The sequence below is a fragment of the Vidua chalybeata genome, chromosome 20 (assembly GCF_026979565.1).
Source record: "Vidua chalybeata isolate OUT-0048 chromosome 20, bVidCha1 merged haplotype, whole genome shotgun sequence".
In the NCBI taxonomy this organism is placed as follows: domain Eukaryota; kingdom Metazoa; phylum Chordata; class Aves; order Passeriformes; family Viduidae; genus Vidua; species Vidua chalybeata.
The window spans coordinates 1,076,840-1,100,000 of NC_071549.1; the positions used below are offsets into that span (position 1 = coordinate 1,076,840).

At 54.6% G+C, this 23,161-nt stretch overlaps 1 protein-coding gene across 2 annotated transcripts in view; it reads left to right on the plus strand.

Annotated features, from left to right (window-relative positions):
- The window catches only part of CALN1 (calneuron 1), a 150,204-nt gene that overhangs the window by 79,657 nt on the left and 47,386 nt on the right, over positions 1 to 23,161 (plus strand). For both annotated transcript variants that reach the window (XM_053961194.1, XM_053961195.1), the window contains 2 exons: positions 3,130 to 3,273; positions 18,854 to 18,966. In XM_053961194.1, coding sequence (XP_053817169.1) covers positions 3,130 to 3,273; positions 18,854 to 18,966 — 257 coding nt within the window. The remainder of the gene's footprint in view (positions 1 to 3,129; positions 3,274 to 18,853; positions 18,967 to 23,161) is intronic.

The window sequence follows — 23,161 nt, forward strand, 5'->3', positions numbered from 1 at the left end:
TCCATGGGGCAGGATGAGCTTCCTGGTCTCTGATTTTTCCTGGGATCTCTTCCTTTTCCCCTTTTATCCTCTAATACAGTTATGTGTCAGCTGCCCACACCTGGGAGTAAATGAAGACACTGCTTAGGGAAAAAGGAATAAATATTGGGATTTCTGACCCCCCAGGGAGGGGAAATCCACGTGCTTGGTTTTCCCTGCTGCCACCCAGGCTGGGCAGGGGGAGAGGGCAGCTCATGGGGCAGCAGCACCTCAACACCCTCCCTGCTGTGATCCTTAAAGACAGAACAGGGCTCTGCTTTTTTGGATCAGGGCAAAGCATCCCTGTGGAGATGCTGGAATAGGAAAGATCCCAAAGGTTTTCCCAAGCCCCAGCACTGTCTGTGGAGAGATTGACTCCATGGACCACATCCCCTCGCAGCTCTGAGCCGGGAGCATCTGTTGCCATGGTGACTTGGTGGGGAAAGTCATCTGGGGAAAGGGATGCTGTATTTTTAGCTTTGGGTAATGAAATGTAACAGCTGGAGAGGAAGGTGAGGGGCAGCCAGGGGCCACAGGGCCCTGGAGCGGGGTTTGGGAGCAGGGCTGGGCTGGGGGAGGGTGCTCAGGAAGGGCAGGACCTGCAGGAGCCTGGGAATAACCCCTGGGAAGAGAAGGGCATGAGGAGGAGCTGTTCCATGGCGAGATAAGGAGGAGGCTCTGCCTGAGGTCACACTGCTCCCTGTACAGTGTGTTCAGCCTATAAATAGCTCATATCTACCTCTGCACAAGTGGTATTTATAGAGTGGGGAGGGGAAAGGCTCCGTTTGGTGACGGGAGTGGATTTGGGGAGCATGTGCCAAGCTTAGTCTAAAGTTCAGGTCTTTGAGAGGAACAAAAAACCCCAAATGTGGAGGGAGGGGGTTTTGCTCTGCTCAAGGCTCAAAGGTTGAGTGCTGTTAATGCAGCTTTTGGGATGGGCCCTCAGCTGGAGCTGCTGAGTGGATATTCCACAGCACAGCCTGGACAGGTGTCATTTATCCCTGGCATTTACCCCTGGCATTTGGATCAGTCTCACTCACATGTAAGCTTTTCCAGATTCATGTTTTACTTCCTAAATTCCTCTTCCAGCTCCCTGCAATGAATCTCATTCTTCTGCCTTCAGCTGTCACAAGTTTGTTTTCCTATTAATTGATCTGGGTGTAATATTTACTGCACTGAGCTCTCAGGACCACACATGAAAGGAGATTTCTCTGCAGCTGGCAGAGTCTGATGGGATTCAGGGATTCATTCCTACTCCAAAGGCTCCTGGAATTATGAGCTGAAGCTTTGAGCAGCTTCCCCACCTTTCCCTCCCAGCAGGGCGGGCTGGCAGGGAGATGGGAAATGGACCAGGATCCTGCCATGGAAATGGGAACAGGAACCTGCCATGGAAATGGGAACAGGATTCTGCCATGGAAATGGGAACAGGATCCTGCCCTGGAAATGGGAACAGGATCCTGCCATGGAAGTGGGAGCAGTCTGGTGGGGGCAGGGGAGGGGCTGAACCTGGATGAGGTGGTTTAGAAGCAGATTTTGAATGGTAAAGCTTTAAATAAAGCTTAGCAAAGAACACCAGAACCATTCCTTGGTGGGCTCTGATGCTCCTGCCTTTCTCCCAGGCACATCCAAAGGTTTCCTGCGGCCCCTCTGCAGGGTCTGGCAGCCCCTGACTCCTGGGGACAGGAGGTGGGGGGACTCTGGCAGCCCATGGAGGACTGGGAATATTTCCCTTAAAGCCTGAACTATTCCAGCAGGCCAAACATTTTCCATCCTCCAATTCCTGATGGAGAATGGAGACTTTTTTTATCAGTTTGGGGTTCTTTTCCCAAAAAAACCTGCTGAGTTTTCCCTCCTGATTCTCCAGTGAAATGCTTTAAATGAAGGTGAAATTCCTCTGAGCAGTTGCAGGGGGTCCTGGGTGTTCCCTACATCCCCATTCCCAGAGGGAGATGATGGAGCATCCCCTGATTCCCTCTCCAAGCACGGGGCAAAGACTGCTTCACCAAAACTGAGCACCTTTTTCCCTCCTCACCTCCAGCCTTTCCAGTGAAACAGGCTCCCAGCTGCTGGAAAGTTAAAATTTCTCTGGCATTTGCAACAGGCAGACCTGGGGAGCTTGGGGCTGGGAGCTGAGAGGTCTGTGAGCAGAGACATTGAGGTGGTGGATTATGGAATCATGGAATATCCTGAGTGGAAGGGACCACAGGGATCATCAATCCAGCCCCTGGCCCTGCACAGACACCCCAACAATCCCAGCCTGGGCATCCCCAGGAGCTCCTGGAGCTCTGGCAGCCTCGGGGCCGTGCCCATTCCCTGGGCAGCCTGGGCAGTGCCCAGCACCCTCTGGGGGAAGAGCCCTTCCCTAAAATCCAACCTGACCCTGCCCTGGTCCAGCTCCAGCTGTTCCTGTCCCTGTCCCACAGAGCAGAGATCAGAGCTGCCCCTCAGTGTCTCCCCTCACACAAGTGGAGAGGAGCTGCCATGGGCTGGAGCAGTTTGAAGTTAAAAAGCAAACCAAAGTCAGATATCAGGAGCTGAGCCAGGCTAAGGACGATTGATGGAAGTGGTTCCTTATGTTCCATCAGTATTTTTATTGATCTGATGCTGTTTAGTGCTTTAAAAACGTTATAAATTAGATAAAAGCTGTGAGAAGGATCTAGAGAAGGAAATCACACAGGGTGACAGCAAGAGGACGAGAGGAAACAGCTACAGGTCGTGCCAGCAGAGGTTCAGGTTGGATATTGGGAATTATTTCTTCACTGAAAGGGTGGCACAGGGTGGAGTTCCCGGAGGGGTTAACAGCCCTGGGGATGTGGCAGCTGGGGACATGGCTCAGTGGTGGCCTTGGCAATGCTGGGTTAAGTGGCTGGACTCAGTCTTTGAGGGCTTTTCCAGTTCTGTGTCTCTGACCCCAGGATATCCTGTGTTCACTGGAACTGTGGGACTGCACGGACGTTTATGGGTGTGCATTAACATATCCTGATCATCCTGCCCCAGGGTGATCAAATATTCACAACAAACACTGAGAAAGGCAACAGCTGCTGCTTCTGTGCTCAGCATCCACGGAGCCCCCCACCATAACAGCTCCTTCTTTCTCCCTTCCCTCGGCAGAGATCCGGGAGGCTTTCCGAGTGCTGGACCGGGACGGGAATGGCTTCATCTCCAAGCAGGAGCTGGGCATGGCCATGCGCTCCCTGGGCTACATGCCCAGTGAGGTGGAGCTGGCCATCATCATGCAGCGCCTGGACATGGATGGTGAGTGCTCACCGGGGTCTGCTCTCTCCTGGGGGATTCTCGGGGCTTTCCCAGTGCTTGGCACCCTTGGATCCCCATCCAACAATTCCTGCTCACCAAGGGAAGGGTGGAGGGGAGCTGGGGAGCTTTGCTTTCCCCACACAAAAGGAAAGGGCAAGGTGAGATGTGAACCTGCTGTGGGTAATCCTGGGGATCAGGCAGTCCATGGAAGGGGGATGGGTCATCCCTTGTGGGACACAGCTGGGTGAGCACAGAGCAGCTCTCGCAAAGTTCACAAATCCCAACAATCCCAGCCTGGGCATCCCTGGAGCTCCTGGAGCTCTGGCAGCCTCGGGGCCATGCCCATTCCCTGGGGAGCCTGGGCAGTGCCCAGCACCCTCTGGGGGAAGGGCCCAGCTCCAGCCATTCCCTGGGTCCTGTCCCTGTCCCACTGAGCAGAGATCAGAGCTGTCCCTCAGGGGGAACTGAGTCTCCCCTCACAGAGTGGTGAGGGGCTGTCCCAGCCTGGAGTGGGACATTCCACAGGTGAAAACCAAACCAAAGTCAGATGTCAGAACCTAAGCCAGGCTGAACGTGATGGAATCAATTCCTTTGATGCCATCACCATCATGAAATATCCTGAGTTAGAAGGGACCCCCAGGATCATCCATCCCAGCTCCTGGACCGGCCCAGACACCCCAAAAATCCCACCCTGCACAGATAATCTTTGTCAGGCTCTTCGAACCTTTCCCTCTGCATTCCCGGGCAGCCCCTGGCCGATGACATTCCCGGGAGAGGAACAGGATTCCCACCCAGTCCCGGCTGCTCCCCGGAGGCCGGAGCTGCTGTGCTGGGAGCTGCTCTAACGAGGTGCTGATTGCTCTGCGAGGAGAAGTTTTGAGGGGTGGAATCATCCCGAGCCAAGTCCTGCTGGGAGAGCTCATCAAACAATTACTGAGGGAATAAAAGCAACAGAACCCCCATTAGCGTGGAGAGGGAAATGCAGGATCAGGATGCTGGAGCCAGGGAGGAATTTCAGCTGCTGCAGAGCTGAGCACAACGAGCAATTCCTTCAAAATGCCCTTGGCAGGGCAGAGGGGAGCCCTCCCTGCTGCAGGAGCTGGGGTGCAGAGGCAGCCGTGTCCCGGCGCTGTGGCAGGGTGGAAACCCTGCAATCCTGCCAGAGCAGGGCTGGGGCGAACGCAGTCCTTGGGGACACTGGGGAGCAGCGCCCGGGGAGATGCGGCAGTGACACTCCCCTGCCCCGCTGGGCACTCCCGATGGCCCTGGGAGGCACAGGACAATTGTCACCAGGGCTGTCACCCTGCTGAGGGTGTCCCGCAGAGAAGGGGCTGCGAAGCCTGGCAGGGACAGGAGATCCGCTGTGGGAATGAGCTCATTCCCTAAGGAAAAGGGGGGAAAAGGAACCAGCACTTTTCAAAGTGTTCTGTCCAAAAGTTGTTGTTTGCCCCTTGCCCTGCTGTGCTGCCCTTTCCCGGCAGAGAGGGACTTGGGCTCAGGTTTGGCAAAGCCAGGCTTAGTGTACTGCCAACTCCTGGGGTCTCTTCCTGAAATTCTGAGCTTTTTTGGAAAAAGAGTGCTGGGACTTGGCTCCCAGTTCTGATTCATCTCCAGTCCTTCCCTGGCTCTGGCAGACTTTGGCACCATTCTGTGCAGACTGGTGCTGTGGACAGACCCAAGGTGGGGAGGGGAGTTAAACCTGGAATGATGGAAGTGGTAAATTCCTGCTGAGGCTTTCCAGGGAGCTCGGTGTGCTTTCTGCAGGGATGGCAGCTGATCCTCCAGCTCCAAACTGGTTGTACTGGTGCAGTGTTGCAGCAGGGCTTTGGGGGCTGTGCCAGGGAAAGATAAAGTGGGCCACGGATTTAAAAAAATCAGGGAATGGGAAATTCCTGAGACACTGAGCAAAGAGGGGAATGTTCTGTGAAATATTTACCTTGCCTGCAAATTGAAGTAGTGCTGTACAGCTTGAATTTATATTATTATGGCTACTTTTTCTCCAATGGATCCTTCACTTTTTCCTGGGATTTAGCTTGAACTGTGGAGTGAGAACCAGCAGCAGCCTCCTCCTTCCTCTCCCTCTGGGAAAGGGCAGCATTCAGGAGCAGGGTAGGAATGCTGGCTGTGCCCAGTGCTCCCAGGAACAGCCTGACCACCTTCCCATATACTCCTGGGGAGGGCTGCTGAGGTTTTCCAGGTTCTTGCTTGGCATTAGATGGGTTGGAAGCTCGAGTGGATGAAAGGTCACACTCTCGGAGGAGTCTCCAGTGGTCTGGAGAGCTGGGGGGAGGTGAAATCCTCTGCACACCTCTGCCCCGTGCCATGAGTTATGATGTGCTGGCAGGTGGAGCAGCCAGACATCCATTCCTTCCTTCCCATCAAAACTGCTGCCAGGGCCTGCAAATGAGGTAAGAAAATTGGCAGGGCTTGGGATTTAAGCTGGGCCAGCCTGAACAGCCCCAACATCCAGTTTTCATCAGCAGATTCCAGCGTGGCAGAGGGGCTGCATCTGCCACAGCCGACGTCACTGAGAGCCAGCAAAAACCAGGAGAGCCAGGGGCTGGGCTGGAGCTGAGCTAAGCTGAGCTGGGCTGGGGCTGGGACTGAGCTGGCCTGGCCTGGGCCGGGCCTGGGCTGGTTTTCCCTGATTTCTGTAGGGATGGGGATGGAGAGAGCAGGACTGCCAGGCTGGGCAGGGGGGTCTCAGAGGAGCACCCACAGCCTGTGCTGGGACTGAGCATAAAGGGACCTGACCAGAGAACTTCACACCTGGTGTCACCTCCTGCCACCGAGCCAGGGACAGGCACAGGGAGTGGCACAGGGAGTGGCACAGGGACAGGCTCAGGGAGTGGCTCAGGGAGTGGCACAGGGACAGGCTCAGGGAGTGGCTCAGGGAGTGGCACAGGAGCAGACACAGGGAGTGGCACAGGGACATGCTCAGGGAGTGGCACAGGAGCAGACACAGGGAGTGGCTCAGGGAGTGGCACAGGGACAGGCTCAGGGAGTGGCACAGGGACAGGCTCAGGGAGTGGCTCAGGGAGTGGCACAGGAGCAGACACAGGGAGTGGCACAGGGACATGCTCAGGGAGTGGCACAGGGACAGGCTCAGGGAGTGGCACAGGGACAGGCTCAGGGAGTGGCTCAGGGAGTGGCACAGGGACATGCTCAGGGAGTGGCACAGGGACATGCTCAGGGAGTGGCTCAGGGAGTGGCACAGGAGCAGGAACAGGGAGTGGCACAGGGACATGCTCAGGGAGTGGCACAGGGACATGCTCAGGGAGTGGCTCAGGGAGTGGCACAGGAGCAGACACAGGGAGTGGCACAGGGACATGCTCAGGGAGTGGCACAGGGACATGCTCAGGGAGTGGCACAGGGACAGGCTCAGGGAGTGGCATAGGGAATGGCTCAGGAGCAGGAACAGGGAGTGTCACAGGGAGTGTCACAGGGAGTGGCACAGGGACAGGCTCAGGGAGTGGCACAGGAGCAGACACAGGGAGTGGCACAGGGAATGGCATAGGAGAGCTGCCTCCAGGGCCACAGGGTGCAGCTGCTCAGGGACACTCTCAGAGCTCCCATCGGAGCAGGAAGGAATGGATGCTCCATAATTCATCACTATTGGAGGAAAAATGGGGTTAGGGAGAGAACACTGCTGGAGCTTGAGCAAAACCAGCCCTGGCACCGCTGGGATTTGGGCCAGGAGCCCTTCACAGGTGTCACCTCTGATGCCACCAAGGCTGCTGAGGGCTGCCAGCACCTCCCTGCACAAGGACATGTCACCAGCCTTCCTGCAGAGGGGACAGGCCAGCAGAGGGATGTGTCACCAGCCACCAGCCTGGCACTGCCAGGGTGCCCAGGAGTGCAGGGAGTGGCTCTGCCCTCACCCCCCTCTGCATGCCCTGATTTCCTGGGAATATCCCGTTCCTGCCACTCCTCCCTGGAGGCAGGAGAGCAGCAGGGCTGGGGATCCCCTGGATGCCTACAAATCCCTCCTCCAGCAGTTCTTCCAAAGCTTGGCTGAGCACTTGGACAGCACTGCCAGGCCCGGGGTAGGGTGGTTGGGGTGTCTGTGCAGGGCAGGATTTGGATTCTCTGATCCCTGTGGGTCCCTCCCAACTCCAGGTATTCCATGGTTCCAGGATTCTGCCAGGTGTCTTGGTCTGAACAGACAGGTGTCTGCTAAGGAAGGCATGAGTCTCCCCTGAAATGGAAAATGTAAACCCCCTCCCTCTGAATTATTATAATTTTGAAATTCAGGGGCTCTCAGGCAAAGATATGGGAATAGGAATAACAGTTCTTTATTAGGAAAATTAAAAATACAAAAGCAATAGCACAAAAAAAAAAAAAAAAAACCAAAAAAACCCAAACCACTGCCAGAGTCAGAGCAGGCCCTGGCAGGCTGTGGGTCAGGGCAGTGGCAGCAGTGCCATTCCATGGGGGCTCAGCCCTCCTGCAGTGCCAGCTGTGCTTCTGCTGGAGCAGGATCCTGGACAAGGCTGGAGTTTTCCTCTGAAGCTCCAGGGCTGCTGTGGATGGGCCTGGGCTCCCTCTGGGAATGCAGTGGAGAAGAAAGCTGCTCCTCTGGGAATGCAGTGGGCAAAGGCTGCTGTGCTGTTCCAAGGGCAGATTGGATCCAGGTAGGAATGCTTGGCTGCTCCCCTGGGCAGAGCCTCTCCCCATGGGATGCTGGAATTTTCTCAGCCATGCAGGGACACTCAGTGGCCATGAAGAGAAGAGATCTCCTGGAGGGAGGATTGGCTGTGGGAGAGATAAAGAAAAGTGCCCCATGAACAGCAGAGAACTGCCCCAGCTCTGACACACAATAGGACACACAGCCCCAGCTGTATCCTGTAACCCAGGACAGTGTGCTTCACCCAGGTGAAGAAATGCAGCTGCCACAGGGAAGATCATACAATCGCCATAAAACTCCCTCAGTTATGGAGAAAAATGGGGATCTCCTTGGAACATTTCAAGGTCTTCAGAGAAATCCTAAGAAATCCTCAGAACCCTCCTTTTGTGAACTCCAGGATATTGTGGCACTGCTGGGATGGGAAGTGCCAGAACAGGACGGGAAGAAAAAGGGATTTGCTGGGCAAAAATGTTTCTCTTTAGGAAGGGAGGTGAGGGCTAGGGGTTCCAGGATTCCCATTATCCCAAAGCTTTGTTTGGAAGTGTGGGGCTGTTCCCACAGAAGTTGGACCAGGTTGACCTGGGCACCCCTCTGGGGGCTCTCCTTGGTCTGGAAATGCTCCCAGAGGTCAAATCTGACCTTTATCCTATGGATTCCCCTAATTTTCAGCCATAATTCCTCTTTTTATGAATACAAACTTTGAGAGGGGCCCAGGCTTCTCTCTGCAATCTGGGGAATGACCTGGAATGTTCTGCCAGCATAGAGAAAGGGAAATAGTTTATACATTTCTGTGCTGGAAAATGGAATTATTTGTAAATTCTTCCAATTGGCAGCGATGCTGATAAAAACGCTGGGAAATGGCACATGGAATGTGTGACCTGATCTAGGATTCCTCCTCTTCAAGCAGGATTTGCCATAAAAGAGATGAATGTGTGACTTAAGTGTCACAAATTGTTTCGCTGGGATTTTTATCTGAGGAATAAAATGAGCACTTGGTGCACTAATTAGAGGAGTGGCGGGAAAAATAACTCCAGGCTACCACAAGAAGGAGGAAAATCCACCCCCGGATGTCAAATTATTTATTGGGATGAGAATAGGGAGTGTTTTGATGAAGCAAAAGTCGAGCTGGTTTCACCAGGGACCTGCCTGGTACCTCTGGGACATTCTGGGATGGTGACATCCTTGGGAGCAATGAAAAATGGGGGAATCTCAGCTTCAAATTCTGTAAGAGTCGTGGAATTATTGAGGTTGGAAAAGATCTCTGAGGTCATCGAGTCCAACCAACCCCAGCACTGCCAAGGCCACCACTGTGCCATGTCCCCAAGGGCCACATCCACAGGGCTGTTAATCCCCTCCAGGGGTGGGGTGGGGACTCCACCCCTGCCCTGGGCTGTGTCAGTGCTTGACCAGCCTTTCCATGGAGACATTTTCCCAATATCCAACCTAAACTTTTCCTGGTTGTTTCCAGAACAACCTCGATGTTCAAACCCAGGCAGAAGTGGCATTGGTGCTGTGGTTTGGTGGCCATGGGGCCACTTGGACCAAGGTTGGACCTGATGACCTTGGAGGTCTTTTCCAACCTCAGTAATTCCAGAACTCTTCCAGAACTTCAAACTGAGATTCCAGTTTTTCATTGCTTCCCAGGATGTCACCTCTCCAATCCTGCCACTACAGGTGGTGCATCCCAGAATGTCCCAGATTCTCTTTGGAAAGGACAAAGTGACAGTGCCATGGCTGTGTGGTGTCAAGGTCACTGTGTCCCTCCAGGCTGCTGTCCTGCTGCCCACAGCTCCCCAGGGACATTGCTTTGGTTTGCCTGCCCTGGCTCCTGGTGAGGGAAGAGCCACCAGAGCTGGGGACAGGGATGGGATTGGTCAAAGGACATGGGCTGGGACATCTGGTGACAAAGCAAATCTCTCCTTCAAAAATGAGTTGTCCAGCTTTTCCCTGGGGCAGACAGAAGGCAAATCCCTTGTTCTTAGGCATGGACAAATCCCAGGATCACAGGATCTTTAAGGTTGGACAAATCCCAGGATCATTAAGGTTGGAAAAGACTTCCAAGATCATCCTGTCCAACCTTTGATCAATGAAATGTTGGCTTCTGTCCACAAGCTCAGCTTGAGCTGCCCTGTGAGGGACAATGGTCACATTCCCAAGCTGGAAACATTTTCTCTCCTTATTTTGTCTCTCCCACTTTTCTTCTTTGGATTTTCCTGAGGTTTTTTACTGTCGTGGATGTTTCCTTGTGTTTCAGCATGAAAGGAGCTGGATAAAATATTTCATTTTATATCTCAATATAAAATGTGTTTCAGTATAAAACAGCCCAGGCTGCTGGAGGGGGACCAGGAACCATTTCTGGGTTAAAATCAGAGTTCATAGGAGTCAGAGAATCCCAGAATCCCAGGTTTGGGTTGGAAATAATCTTAAAAATCATCTCACTCCACCCCATGCCATGAGCATGGACACATTCCACTACCCCAGGTTGCTCCAAGCCCCATCCAGCCTGGCCTTGGGCACTTCCAGGGATCCAGGGGCAATGGGTTATGATGGATTTTGGGTTTGTCTTTTGATCTCAAAGTGATTTTTCAGTGTGAGAAATGATCCAGCCCCATTCCAGCCTGGCTGTCCTTTAAAATGTGTTGCTGAGCTGGGAATTTCAGGCAGTGGGGTGGATTTGATAAGACTTGTCTGGATTTATGGGAGCCACTCTCTCCATGTCTGCTGTCATTTGGACAATGAGGATTATCACATTTCATCCTATTCTGTGTCCTCACTGCAGAAATGAGGAGTAATTACAGCTGCTGCTGCAGCCTGTCAGATCTGCAGCTCAGGAGCAGCAAGAGGTTCATCAAATTATACCAAATTATATCAAATTATACCCAATAAAATCCCACCCTGCCTTTGCTGATGTGCAGCCCAGCACAAAATGAAGCCCTGAAGTGCAGTGCCCGCTCTGGAACCCACCTGTGCTTGGGCTGGGGTGCACCTCGTGCCCTGAGCTTTCTTTGCATCCCTGCTGAATTTTATTTCTTGCTGAAATGCGGCACCCTGGGATCATTTTGGCTTCCCAGGGTGTGTGTGCCCCAGGGGGCACCCGGAGTCCTGCTGTAATGAGCTGCTGCTGCTGCCCAAGGTGCACCCAGAGCTCTCTGCCCATCCCAGGGCAGGGGGCAGAGCTGATGGAATCCTGGGGAGTCTGGGGGGATCCCACTGCTCTTGAGGGACCAGCTGCTCACAGCTGGGGATGGACCTGAGTCTGTACAGACCTGCCAAATGGCTTTGGGTGCCCAGGGAGGGGATTTCAGAGAGGGCTGGCGGCTCTGGGGACTCACACCCCCCTCAGCAGCCCCTGCAGGGCCCTTCCCTGGGGACATTTGGTGACAGGGCTGGTCCCTGGGCATCCTGCAGCTCCCTGGGGCTGCTGTGGAGCTAGCAGGTGTCTGATGGGCATTTATTCCTTACTGCAGCTCTGTTTTCCTTGGACTTTTCCTCCTGGTTTGAGTGCTTGTGCTGGAGCAGGAACAGGCCCCCACAGATTCCCTGTCTCCTGGGGACACGGGAAGTTCACAGATTTATTTTTAATGGGAAGCTGTTCCCTCCCCTTGCAGGACAAGCCAAGGGGTTCTAGAGTGAGGAACTCTCCAGCTCCTCTGCTCGGTGGGATGGACAAGCCCCCCCTGCTCCCCCTTTCTGGGCTCGGCTGGAGCCTTCCAGCCCCCATGGAAACCCCTCCTCCAGGGATGGTCCCTACAATCCATGGATCTTTTCCGTGGGGTTGTCATAGAACCAGATCCACACAACTGCTCTGAAAACTGCAGGAGTGGAGGGACTTAAGGGACACAGGGGCTCCAGTGGAGATGTTTGATCCTTTCCTCAGATCCAGTGAAGTTTTCATGGAATCCTGGAATGGTTTGGGTGGGAAGGGATCTTAGAGCTCCTCTCATTCCATGGGCAGGATCCTGGGATGGGTTGGAAGGGACCTTGCAGCCCATCCAGTGCCAGCCCTGCCATGGCAGGGACACCTCCCACTGTCCCAGGCTGCTCCAAGCCCTGTCCAGCCTGGCCTTGGGCACTGCCAGGGATCCAGGGGCAGCCACAGCTGCTCTGGGCACCCTGTGCCAGGGCCTGCCCACCCTGCCAGGGAACAATTCCTAATTCTCAATATCCCATCCATCCCTGCCCTTTGGCAGTGGGAGCCATTCCCTGTGTCCTGTCCCTCCATCCCTTGTCCCCAGTCCCTCTCCAGCTCTCCTGGAGCCCCTTCAGGCTCTGGGAAGGGCTCTGAGCTCTCCCTGGAGCCTTCTCCTCTCCAGGTGAGCACCCCCAGCTCTCCCAGCCTGGCTCCAGAGGTGTCCCAGACCTTGGAGCAGCTCTGTGCTCTTCTCCTACAGACCCACGTCCTTCCTGGTGGTGGGGGCAGTTGTTTCTCTCCTCCCAGAAGTCACTGGAGCTGTCTATAATTAAAACTGTTTTCCAAGGCCAAAGTTTTGGGGCAGACATTCCCTGTTCCCGTTGTAGTTCTGGACTGAGCTGTAATTAGGGAGAAATTCTCTGCCTCGTGCTGGGCAAGGGGTCAGGCTGCTGAGGAGGCTCTGACCTGCCAATCTTTGAAACGGAAAGCCTTGTCTGGGCAATCTCCTGAGGCTGGAGCTGTTCCTGCTCATGCTGTGCCTCATCCCAGCCTCGCCCAGACCTCTCCAGCCCTGCCCGGCTGAGCCGGGCACGGCAATGACACAGCCCGGGCCAGCCGGGCACCGCAGGGAGCTGCTGGAGAATAAAAATAAACAGCACTTGTGTGCTCCGGGCCCCGAGCTGCAAACCCAGCTCATTAACTTTAAATATCTCACCTCGCTGCTCGCTGGAGGTCACGCTCGGCAGGAGGAGTGCGGTGCTCATCAGCTCCCAGCGCACATCCTCATCCTCATCCCGGGCGCGCCTCGCTCGGGGCCACGCGGGGAACTTCCAGGGACCTGATTATCCTGAGAATGGCCAGGGAAAGGCTCCTTTAGGGAGCAATCAGGGCGCATTATCCAGCCAATCCGATGCACAAGGCTCTGAAAACCCGGGCTAAGTCCGTTCTGCCTGGGAGTGGAGGTGATGCAATTCAGGAACGTTTTTCCCCTCTCATCTTCCTTTTCCCTCCTCTCATTTTCCTTTCTCCCCCTCTCATTTTCATTTTCCCCCCTCTCATTTTCCTTTCCCCCCTCTCATTTTCCTCCCCCCCCCCTCTCATTTTCATTTTCCCCCCTCTCATTTTCCTTTCCCCCCCTCTCATTTCCCTTTTCCCTCTCATTTCCAGGAATGTTTTCCCCCTCCACTTCCCCTCTCCAGCTCTGCCTTTCTTCAGCCCAATGAAGATTTAATTCCACCCTGCAAGGCAGTGGCTCAGACAGGAGACTTTTGGAGAGACAGGGGTCTCTCCTGAGGGCTGAGGGTGGGGCTGTCCCATGGGAATGGGGGCGAGATGGGATCACCCCCTGCCCCTCCGAGCATTCTCTTGTTCCCTCAAAGCTCGGGCAGGAGTTCCCAGGAGCTGCTGCCACTACCTGGGATGAGGGGATTTGGAGCCCTGCTCTCCCTGCCTGGCATTTCCAGCCCAGGCAGACTTCTGAGGGTGGATCCTGTGGGATCAGGACCAGGGAGAGGTGGGATGGGGTCAGGGGGTGGTTTGGGTGCAGCTGGGGATGTCTGGGGCTGCTGGTGACTGCACAGCTCTGGCTCTCTGATTCCTGCTGCACATCCCAACAGATCCAACTTCCCCTGCTCCCCGTAGTGAAGGGCTGAGGGAAGATGAAATCCTTTGAGCTCAAAGCTTAAGGAGAGGGTCGGAATTCCCTGTGCTCAGCTCTTAGAAACCAGTGCAGAACCAGCAGGAGCTGGTGGCACCTAGAACCTCTCGGTGCTGGGGAGTGGGATCGGAACCTGGAGGAGAATTGGTGTTGAAGGGAAGTGGCTTAGGGAGTAAATCCCCTTTCCAAAGGGCTGGAGGCTCTTTCATCTCCCCTGAGATGGTGTCCAACCCCAAAGTCTGCTCCCTGCAGGGCAGTGGTGCTTTTCCAGTCCCCTCCAGATGTTCAGTCATTAATGATTTTCTTTTTCCTGTGTCCCATTTCCTCTGCACAGCTCCTGACAGGAGGGGACAGCCGGGGGGTCGGGCTCTGCTCCCAGGGAACAGGGACAGGAGGAGAGGGAACGGCCTCAGGCTGGGCCAGGCGAGGTCAGGGTGGACATTGGGGAAATTTCTTCACTGGAAGGCTGGTCAGACATCCCTGAAAATGTTCAAAAACCATGTGGATGTGGCTCTTGGGGACAGGGGTCAGTGCTGGGTGAAGGTTGGACTTGATGATCCTGGGGGTCAGTTCCAGCCTCAATGATTCCATGATTTTGTGACCCCACAGGTTTATTTAGGAGGCCCAATGGACATTTTGCAGAGGTGCAGACACCCCTTCCTTGAGTCACTCAGGTCCAAAGCAAATCTCACTGGGCTGCAAGGTCTGGAAAAACTCTTGGATTCCCAGCTCCACGCTGCTCTTTGCTGCTCCTCCATCATCTTTGGTGCCCTTGGAATCAAAGAGCCACAGGGGTTTGGGACCTTAGAGATGATCCAGCTCCAACCCTGCCATCCTCACACTTGGCACAAGGGTGTTGGATGTGCCATGGGATCCCAGGATTCCCTGATGGAGCTCTCTGGAGATCTCAGTGGCCAAACTGAGCTCACACATGGCAAATGTTGATGCTGGAATTAACCCCAAGCTGGAATTATCCCCAAGGACTCTCTGCACCCCATGAATGAGCAGTGAGGGGGAGCTTTGGCAAGTCCCTGCTGGCCACATGAGGCCTGTAGCACTGCAAAGGTTCCCAGAGAACCCAGAGGTGTTGCTTGGTGCCTTCAGCATCCTCTTCCCATGATGGGACAACGAGCCAGGCTCCCACCACTGCCATTCCTTGTTATTGTCACACTTCCCTGGATCCTGCCAGGGCTGAGTCCTGCAGGGACCAAAGGTCTGTGGGCACCTGGAGCTCTTCTCACCCAGCTGAGGGCCTGGGGACGATGAGCTGATCTGATTTGGCTCTGCTGGGGTGGCCAGAGAGGTTCTGAATCATTGCTTGAGTCATGAGGCTCAGCCACAGCGCTGGTGCCCCCGGGTGACTCGGTGACATTAATGCCAGCATTAACACAGAGCTTTACGGGGGAGGAAAATGTGAGGGCACTGCTAGGAGGGAATCAAGGAGTGCTTTAGGTGGGTTTAAACCAGTGCTTAAGCTCAGCTCTGGTGTTCTGCTAAGATCACCCAGACAGGCAGTGACCCATCCCTTGGCTCAGGGAACTCAGGGACGGGGTGGAATCCTGCCTGAACCCCTCTGTCCTCACCCCCTTTGCCACCTGCCAGGCTTCCCTGGCCCAGCAGCCCCTCACCCCCATTCCCAAGGTTTCCATGTCCCAGTAGAACCCTCACCACCATTCCCAAGGTTTCCATGTCCCAACAGACCCCTCACCCCCATTCCCAAGGTTTCCATGTCCCAACAGACCCCTCACCCCTATTCCCAAGGTTTCCCTGTCCCACCCCACCCTGCCTCTAGGTTTCCCTGCCCTCCCAGTTTGTAAATAAGCTCTGGGAATGTGTGAGTGCCTTGGAATCATGGAATCTTTAAACTGGAAAAGAGCTCTGAAATCCTCAGGTGCAGCCATTAACCCATCACTGCCCAGTCCCCGTGGAACCATTTCCTTCAGGGACCCCAACCCGACCGGGGTTTATAAATCTGCATCTGTGCCTGGGAGCAGGGAGGGGAGGGAGCTGTCCCGGGGCTGTCCTGGGCCAGGGAGCACATCCTGCTCCACCTGGCCTCAGCTGTCCCTGCCTGTGCCCCTCCGGCCTTCCCAGGGGTTCTCATCCTGTGGGATGAGCTGTGCTCAGGCCTCAGCGGGAGTCTGGAGGCAGCGGAGGAGAGGATGTGACCAGCACCCATCTCACAGGGGGACTGGGGTCCCGTGAGCCTGGCTGGGTCACGGATTTTGGGATGGCTCCTGGAGAGGAGCGAGGAACGTGAGGGAGAACAGACAGCACACGAGCTCCCCGCCTTCTCCTTTCTCCCCATCCTTAACCCCTGAATTAATTTGTGGATAATCCACACGTGGCTCAGAATCCCAAGGACCCTGGGGAGAACAGCACATCTGCAGCACAGGGATGGGAGGGTTGGATTTGATGCCAGGGCTCGATCCCCCAGCAGCTCCCAGCGCTGGTGCGTGGCCGTGGGGAGGAGCAGGAGGCGAGCTGGGCGGCTCGTGCTTGTGCCAAACCCAAATTCCACACTGTGCTCCCGGGACGGGATGTGAAAAATGGGCTTTGGTGATGCCCGGGCTGTGCAGAGCAGCCCCGTGCAGGTTTTGGTGTTGGTTTTTATAACATTTCTCTCGTGTCTGTCAAAAGGAATTTTCAGACAAACCCGTGATTTCTCTCTGTTGATGAAATGATGCTGCAGTCTCCTGAGGTGCTGATGGCAGGGAAGGTTTGTTTTCTGCAGCTTCACATGAATGTTAAAGGGATATTTCTACCAGGCAAAAGTGGGGTCTAGTTGCCTTGCTAGTTTAGAGTTTTAATTGAAAAGGCAGTCAATAAGGGGATAAAGCAATTTTCAATGGCATCTTTCTTTGGAGGCTGTGGGAAATGCTCTCATTAAGCTGATAATTAAAGCCTGTGAAGTTAGTGATGATCCCTAGCAGAGGCACAGGGAAGTCTCGAGCGAGGGGCTGCCCGAAGTCTTGTACAAAGTCAGAGCCCAGCAGTCCTTTTCTCTGGAATCACATGTAGGACCGAGTCCTGGCTGTACTCTGAGGGTGGAGTGACACTGGGGAGAGCCCGAGCTGAAAACCTCCGTGCTCGGGGTCACACGGGCACAGGCCAAATGTATGCGGGGGCAGGTACCAGCACCTCTTTAAAATGCAAATTGTTTTCTTGCTAATCTGGCTAATTTAAAGAAATTAGCATCCCAAAGCATCCCGATTTGCATCCCAGCGCATGGATTCGCTGCTGGCGGTGCCATCGAGCGCAGTGCCGCGGTGTACATCACCCGGAGCCGCTGTCACCTTGCGTTCCCTTCCCGAGCGATCCGGCGAGCCGGGACCGATCCACCCGCGGGATGCTCCCCCGAGGGGCAGCCGGGGGAACGCCACAGCCCATAAATGTTTCACGAGATGGCTCTCCAGGTGATGGGCTGCCCACCCCTTACCTCAAGAGGCTGGCCCAGAAATGAGCTCGGTCCTGCAGAGCCCCGGAGCTGAGAGTGGTTTTAGCAGCGGGACCATGAGCGGATCCCTCCCATTTTACAGAATTCCCTTTCAGAGCCTCACCCCAGGATATTCCCCCAGAAATCCCAGATCTCCTGGAGCCCGGAGATCGCAATTTGGCCCAGGGAGTGCTCGGGCAGCTCTGGTTTTGGGCTCCGGCTGTGCTGGTTTTGGGCCCAGGTTGTGCTGGTTTTGGGCCCGGGCTATGCTGGTTTTGGGCCCGGGTTGTGTTGGTTTGGGGTCGAGTTGTGCTGGTTTTGGGCTCGGGCAGTGCTGGTTTTGGGCCCGGGTTGTGCTGGTTTTAGTTTTGGGCTTGGCTTTCCCACGGCGTTCTTGCCGAGATAAGGACACGGAGATTGCCATCAGCCACACGGCTGCTCGGATCATGCACACGGGGTGTGTAAGAGGCACAGATGTGACTGATAAGAAGCACAGATGTGATAAGAAGCACAGGTAGCAGCAGTGGCACGGCTGGCACTGGTGCTGCCGCGGGCACCACCGGTGTTCCTATCACGGCCCTGGCATTGATCTGCTGGAGTCTTACGGTCCGAGACACTTCTCACACCTGGGGACTGAACAGCAGCAGCTCCAGGGAGGGCTGGATGCGGTCACTTCCTGTTGAATGGGAGTAAAACACAACCCCAGTTCCTGCCGGTGATGGAAGCAGGTCTGATTTACCCACCCCATCAGTTCAATAACATGGAGGAGGAGATGTCCATGGCCTGATCAATGAAGGAAATTTTCCACAAGATTAGGTTAAGCATTCTCAGGAGATCTGGGCATTGAACTGCTCAGACAGACAGGGATTTTAAAGATCCTTCAGCAGGCATGAGTATCCCTTTATTTTGTGGAGGGAAAGTGACATTTGGTACAAAACTCCATCCAAACAGTCCCATGCCTTGTTCAGAGCAGGAGCTGCACTCAGCACTGCATCAGCCACTCATTAGTGGCAGGACCTGTCACCTGTCCCTGCCGGTGGCACTGAGGCTGTGCCTGCACTGCCTGCTCTGCATGCCAGGCATACACAGATGCTGCTGGGAAGCTGGGCTGAGATACCTGCTGGATCTGCAATAGCCTGGCTCTTGGTCTGCCTGCCCTCCCCTCCCTCTGGAGCCTGGGGCTGGCCCTGTAAAGCTTGTGCAGAACCTGAGAGGGAGAGCCCTGGCTGTGCCGCTGGCTCCTGTTCCCTACCAAAGTGGCCTTTTGGGAGCTGCCTCTGCACTCTGGGGGACTGAGAAATGACCTGTTCCCCTCAGTGCACAGCCTTATTCTGTCTTTGGGGGCATCTGGGACACAACAGGGGTCATTCCCTGGTACAGCAAAGGATTTGGATCCGTGGGCACTGGGAAGTTGCTGTGGAGGTTTGCCAGGGCGTGGGGGGTCCCTGATGTGCAGCAGATCCAGAGGGGCATGTTGGGCTCTAAGGGGTAATTAATTGATAATAATGAGGGTGGGCAGGCCCTGGAACAGATTTCCAGAGCAGCTGTGGCTGCCCCTGGATCCCTGGCAGTGTCCAAGGCCAGGCTGGACAGGGCTTGGAGCAGCCTGGGACAGTGGAAGATGTCCCTTTTCACATCAGGGTGTTGCACTATATGGCGTCTGAAAGTCCCTTCCAACCCAGCCTTCTGTCTGATTTCTGAGTCTCTGATCTTTTCCTCCCATTCCAGGGGATGGCCAGGTGGATTTTGATGAATTTATGACCATTCTGGGACCTAAGCTGGTGTCGTCGGAGGGCAGGGACGGCTTCCTGGGGAACACAATAGACAGCATATTCTGGCAGGTAAGTCAGCCTTGCTTGAATTGCAACTTCAGCCAGCTCTCAGCAGCTTCCAGAGAGGAGTTGTTGAGGAGCACAGGATGTTCTACTGAGTGGGAATGATTCTGGAAAGGGTGTTGAGGTTCATCATGCTGGGGACTGTGGAAGAACATCCCACGTTGGGAGAGGGAATTGTGTCCAGCCAAGCCCTGTGTTCCTGTGGATGGATGCAGCTGGACGCAGCAAAGTACCCCGAGACTCATGCAGCACCTTTGGGAGTCTGGGATTCACTTCTGGAAGAGAAAAGCATTTTTCTCCAGGAATCTTTTGAGCAGGGAACCTTGAAGCCACCCGGCTGCTCCCAGAAGTGTGTCCCTGTCCTGTGTCCCTTGGCTGTGGCAGCGGTTGTTCCACACAGAGGGAATGTGCTGGGCAGGGCAGGTCCCACTGGGATTTCTGTGGAATTCAGGGATGAGCACTCTGTGTTGTGCCAGAGAAAGTTTTGCCCCAGGTGCTGCCCAGGGGTGGTTTGGTCCTGCTGGTCCCAGGCACTGGAAGGAGACAGATCCAGCACTGGGAGCTGCTTTTTGGCTGCCCTGCAGTGAGACTTTAAACAGCACTGGAGCTTCTAGGAAAAGCAGTCCAGGCCGTTATGGCAGGATCAAAAATCCCCCAAAACACAGAGCTGCACGTTTGCTGCCAATGGATCAAATGTGTGGCTTCCTGTGGGATTCCAGCTCCTTTCACTGACCATGCCACAACCCTGGCCTGCTAAGAAACTTTGGCTGTTCCCAAGTTTAATGAAGCAAAAGAGCCAAACCTGGAAATGAGATTTTCTGCCTTCTTTTACAACCCTTCAGCCCTGTCCAGACTGAATTGGGTGGAGCTTTGGAAGAGTATTTTAAAAGGCTTTAAAAAACTTGTTCCTGGCCTCCTGGCATGGGACAGGAATAACCCTGAAAATTCTGCTCTGGATTCCAGGATTTGGTTGTCAATGCAGGAGTTTGGTGCTGGTGAAGCCCCCATGGTTTGTGATGTACCTGGAAGGAGTAACTGGCACCAGGAGGGGCAGGACTAGGAGCCAGGGATGTTTTAGTGGCTTCACTGCTCCTTGGGAGCCTCATTCCAGCCTGGGAGGGAGAGGAGGGAGCCCCATCCCATCCCACGGAGCCATTGGTGCCTTCCAGAATTCCAGCCCCTCAGGAGCTGCTCAAGAAGCAAAAATCCTGGTGGGAAAATCAAGTTTGTGAGCTGAGCTCTTGGATGGAGAGCAGAGAAGTCTGAAGCCTTCCTGAAAATTCCACTCACAGTTTAACCCACTGCTTTTAGTGACACTCCCACCTCTGCAAATGCCTGGAATAAGGCTGGGAGGCAGGATTGTGCCTGGATTTAGGGCAGCAGGGTTCCTGGGATCAGCTTTCACAGGGACATGGCCCTGGTGCCTCCCTGGCTCTGGTGGGACAGGGAAAAGGGAGCAGAGGCTTCAGGTAGGAGCCCTGGGTGGGCAGGGACACCCCCCGGGGGCTCCTTCAGGCAGCAAAGCTCTGACTGAGTTCCACAAGTGCTCCGTGGCCTTGGAAAACAACAGCTATGGGCTTTGCCACCTCTTTACTCAGCACTTCCCTGGATTTCTGAGCCCTTGAAGAGCTCTGGTTGCTTTTCCTCTGGGGTTGGAGTACAATGTCTTTGCAGCTTTTTCCCAAAAGAAAAAAACAAGGGAAAAATCATGGAAATGTCATTCAGGGAACAGCTTCTCTTTGCCCAGTGCTCCCTGGTTTTACCCAATCCCTCTGCAGGGCCATCAGTCACCTCATCCCTGAGCATTTCTGCCTCTGCATCATCTCCAGTGGGATTCCTGATGGGAAACCAAGGCTTTGTGGGAATCAGGGCTTGGCCGTGTTCCCCATTTCCCCCTGATGTGCAATTTCCACATTTTCTGGAGCGAATGGCAGGGGCTGAGCCTGGCTTGCTGACAGAGCCCTCCAGCCCTGCAGCCACTCCCAAGGAAGGATTTTAAGGAGGGAATGGTGCCCACAAGGCTGTGGCTGTGCCCAGGGCTGGGGGCAAGGATGGGACAAAAGGGACACCTGGCTGGGCAGTGCCACCATGAAACCTCACCCCAAGGCTTCTTCAATTAGTCCCATGGGAGAGAGGAACCTGTGGGCATCCAGAAAGTGCCTTCCCCTCCCCATCCAAGCAGCTGCCCTCCAGCCCTCCCCATGCTGGGATGTCTTTGCCAAGCTCATTTCTAAGGGCAAAGACTTCCAGGCTCCAGGGTTAAACACTTCCTTTGGGGTGGAATGTGGGGGAACTCCAGGCCCTGGGGCCCAGAGGGAATAACAGCCCTGGATGAGAGGTTTTTAATGGAATGAACCTCTCTGGGGTGGCTGAAATGCTTTGGGAAGTCAGGACAAGTGGCATTGTTAAACAACAGGGCTGCATCTGCTTCGGGTGCAGGAGAAATTCTGTGCCCACAGCACTGATGAGGTGATTTGGAGAAGCCAACACTTTGTACCTGACCAGCTGAGAGCCAAAGCGCTCTCTGACTGATTTCCCCCCTTTTCCCTTTGCTGTGTGCACACGGAGGCTGCAGGGAATTTCAGGCAGGATATCTGGGGCTTTGTCTGGCATGAGGGGACAGGGCTGGATCATCCCCTCAGCCACGGTGCCTGTTCCTCCCATCAGGAGCAGCCTGGGCATTTGGAGATAAACAAAGCTGCTTTGCAGGAGCACGAGGAGCAGAATTCCAATGGGGAGATACTGCCCAGAGCTCTCATTTCTCACTGTTGGGATGTCTCTGCAGGTTTGAGGAGGCAGGTCCTGTGTGAGAATTTACTTGTGGGGAATTTTGGAAGGAGTTCAAGATGGACCTCTGAGCTGGTTTTGATGATGCAGTTTATTTTCTTATCTTCTACACAGGCGGGAAGAGTGAGCTTGGCTCACATCTTTACTGCATGGCTCAGAAGGTCACAAGACCCCTAGTTACAAGAGTTTTTAAGGAGTTATTGACCAACAAAACACTGCCAACAAGAATATTTATGTTTTTTGACCCAATCTTTAAATATTCTATCCTATGGACCCATGCTACAGTGTCAGCTTTCTTAGCCAATGATGTTATGACACACAAACCTACAGTACTGCATTCTAAACGACTTGTTTAACTCTGGAATGACTTTTATGTTTTCTGTATCTTAAACTCTAAAACTCTAAACATTCCTTTACTTAGCTTAATGTGTCTCTGCTTTGAACTATAAATCCACATTATTGCTTCTAGCACCTGAGTTTGGAAGGCTTTTCCAAGGTCTCAGATCAAATCCTGTGTTTAATCCTAAACTTTGGTTTACAGGCCCAAAGTTCTGAGAGCTCCTTGCATTTTGGACTCCACCAGTCCTGCACAAGGAACAGCTCAGCAGCTGTTTGTGTTCTCTGGGTTTGGGGGAACCTTTTCCTTTCTCCAGGCTCTCACAAAGTTTTGCTAGGGGGAGGGATATCCTGGGGTTTATGATCCTTGATGAATGAGTAGGAATGGCCAAAAATCCAACAGCATCCCTGTGCGAGGAGGGAGGGATGTGCAGGGACAGCAGAGACAGCAGGGACAGGCCAGGGACAGCAGGGACAGGCAGGGACAGGCCAGGGACAGCAGGGACAGGCCAGGGACAGCAGGGACAGGCAGGGACAGGCCAGGGACAGCAGGGACCCCTGACTCTGAGCTGCACCCCCAGCACAGGCCCCAGAGGACACTTTGCTCCCTGGAAAATGGAGCAGGGCCCACAGCCAGCTGTGGGGTGCATTTGGGGCTGGCTGGGGAGGGAATTCAGCGAGGGGAGGGGGATCAGCGCTGGGGGGACACGGGACAGCAGAGGGACAGGCTGGGGTGGGACACGGAGGTTCCCCTCCCAGCCCAGCCCTGAGGTTTCCTACTGGGCCCATCCCTAATCCCGTGTGCAGCTGGGAATGCAGGAGAGTCCCAGGGGACAGATCTGGGCTCTGCTGAGCTGCTCAATCAATTAGTGCCTTAATGGAGTGAAATGGAGGGGAAAATGGGAGGGAATGGCCGTGGCACAGGGCAGGGCAGGGAGGGAAGAGGGAGAGGGAGTGAGGGAGAGGGAATGAGGGAGAGGGAATGAGGGAGTGAGGGAGAAGGAGTGAGGGAGAGGGAGTGAGGGAGAGGGAGTGAGGGAATGGGGAATGAGAGGCTGTGCTGGGGCTGTCTCCAAAG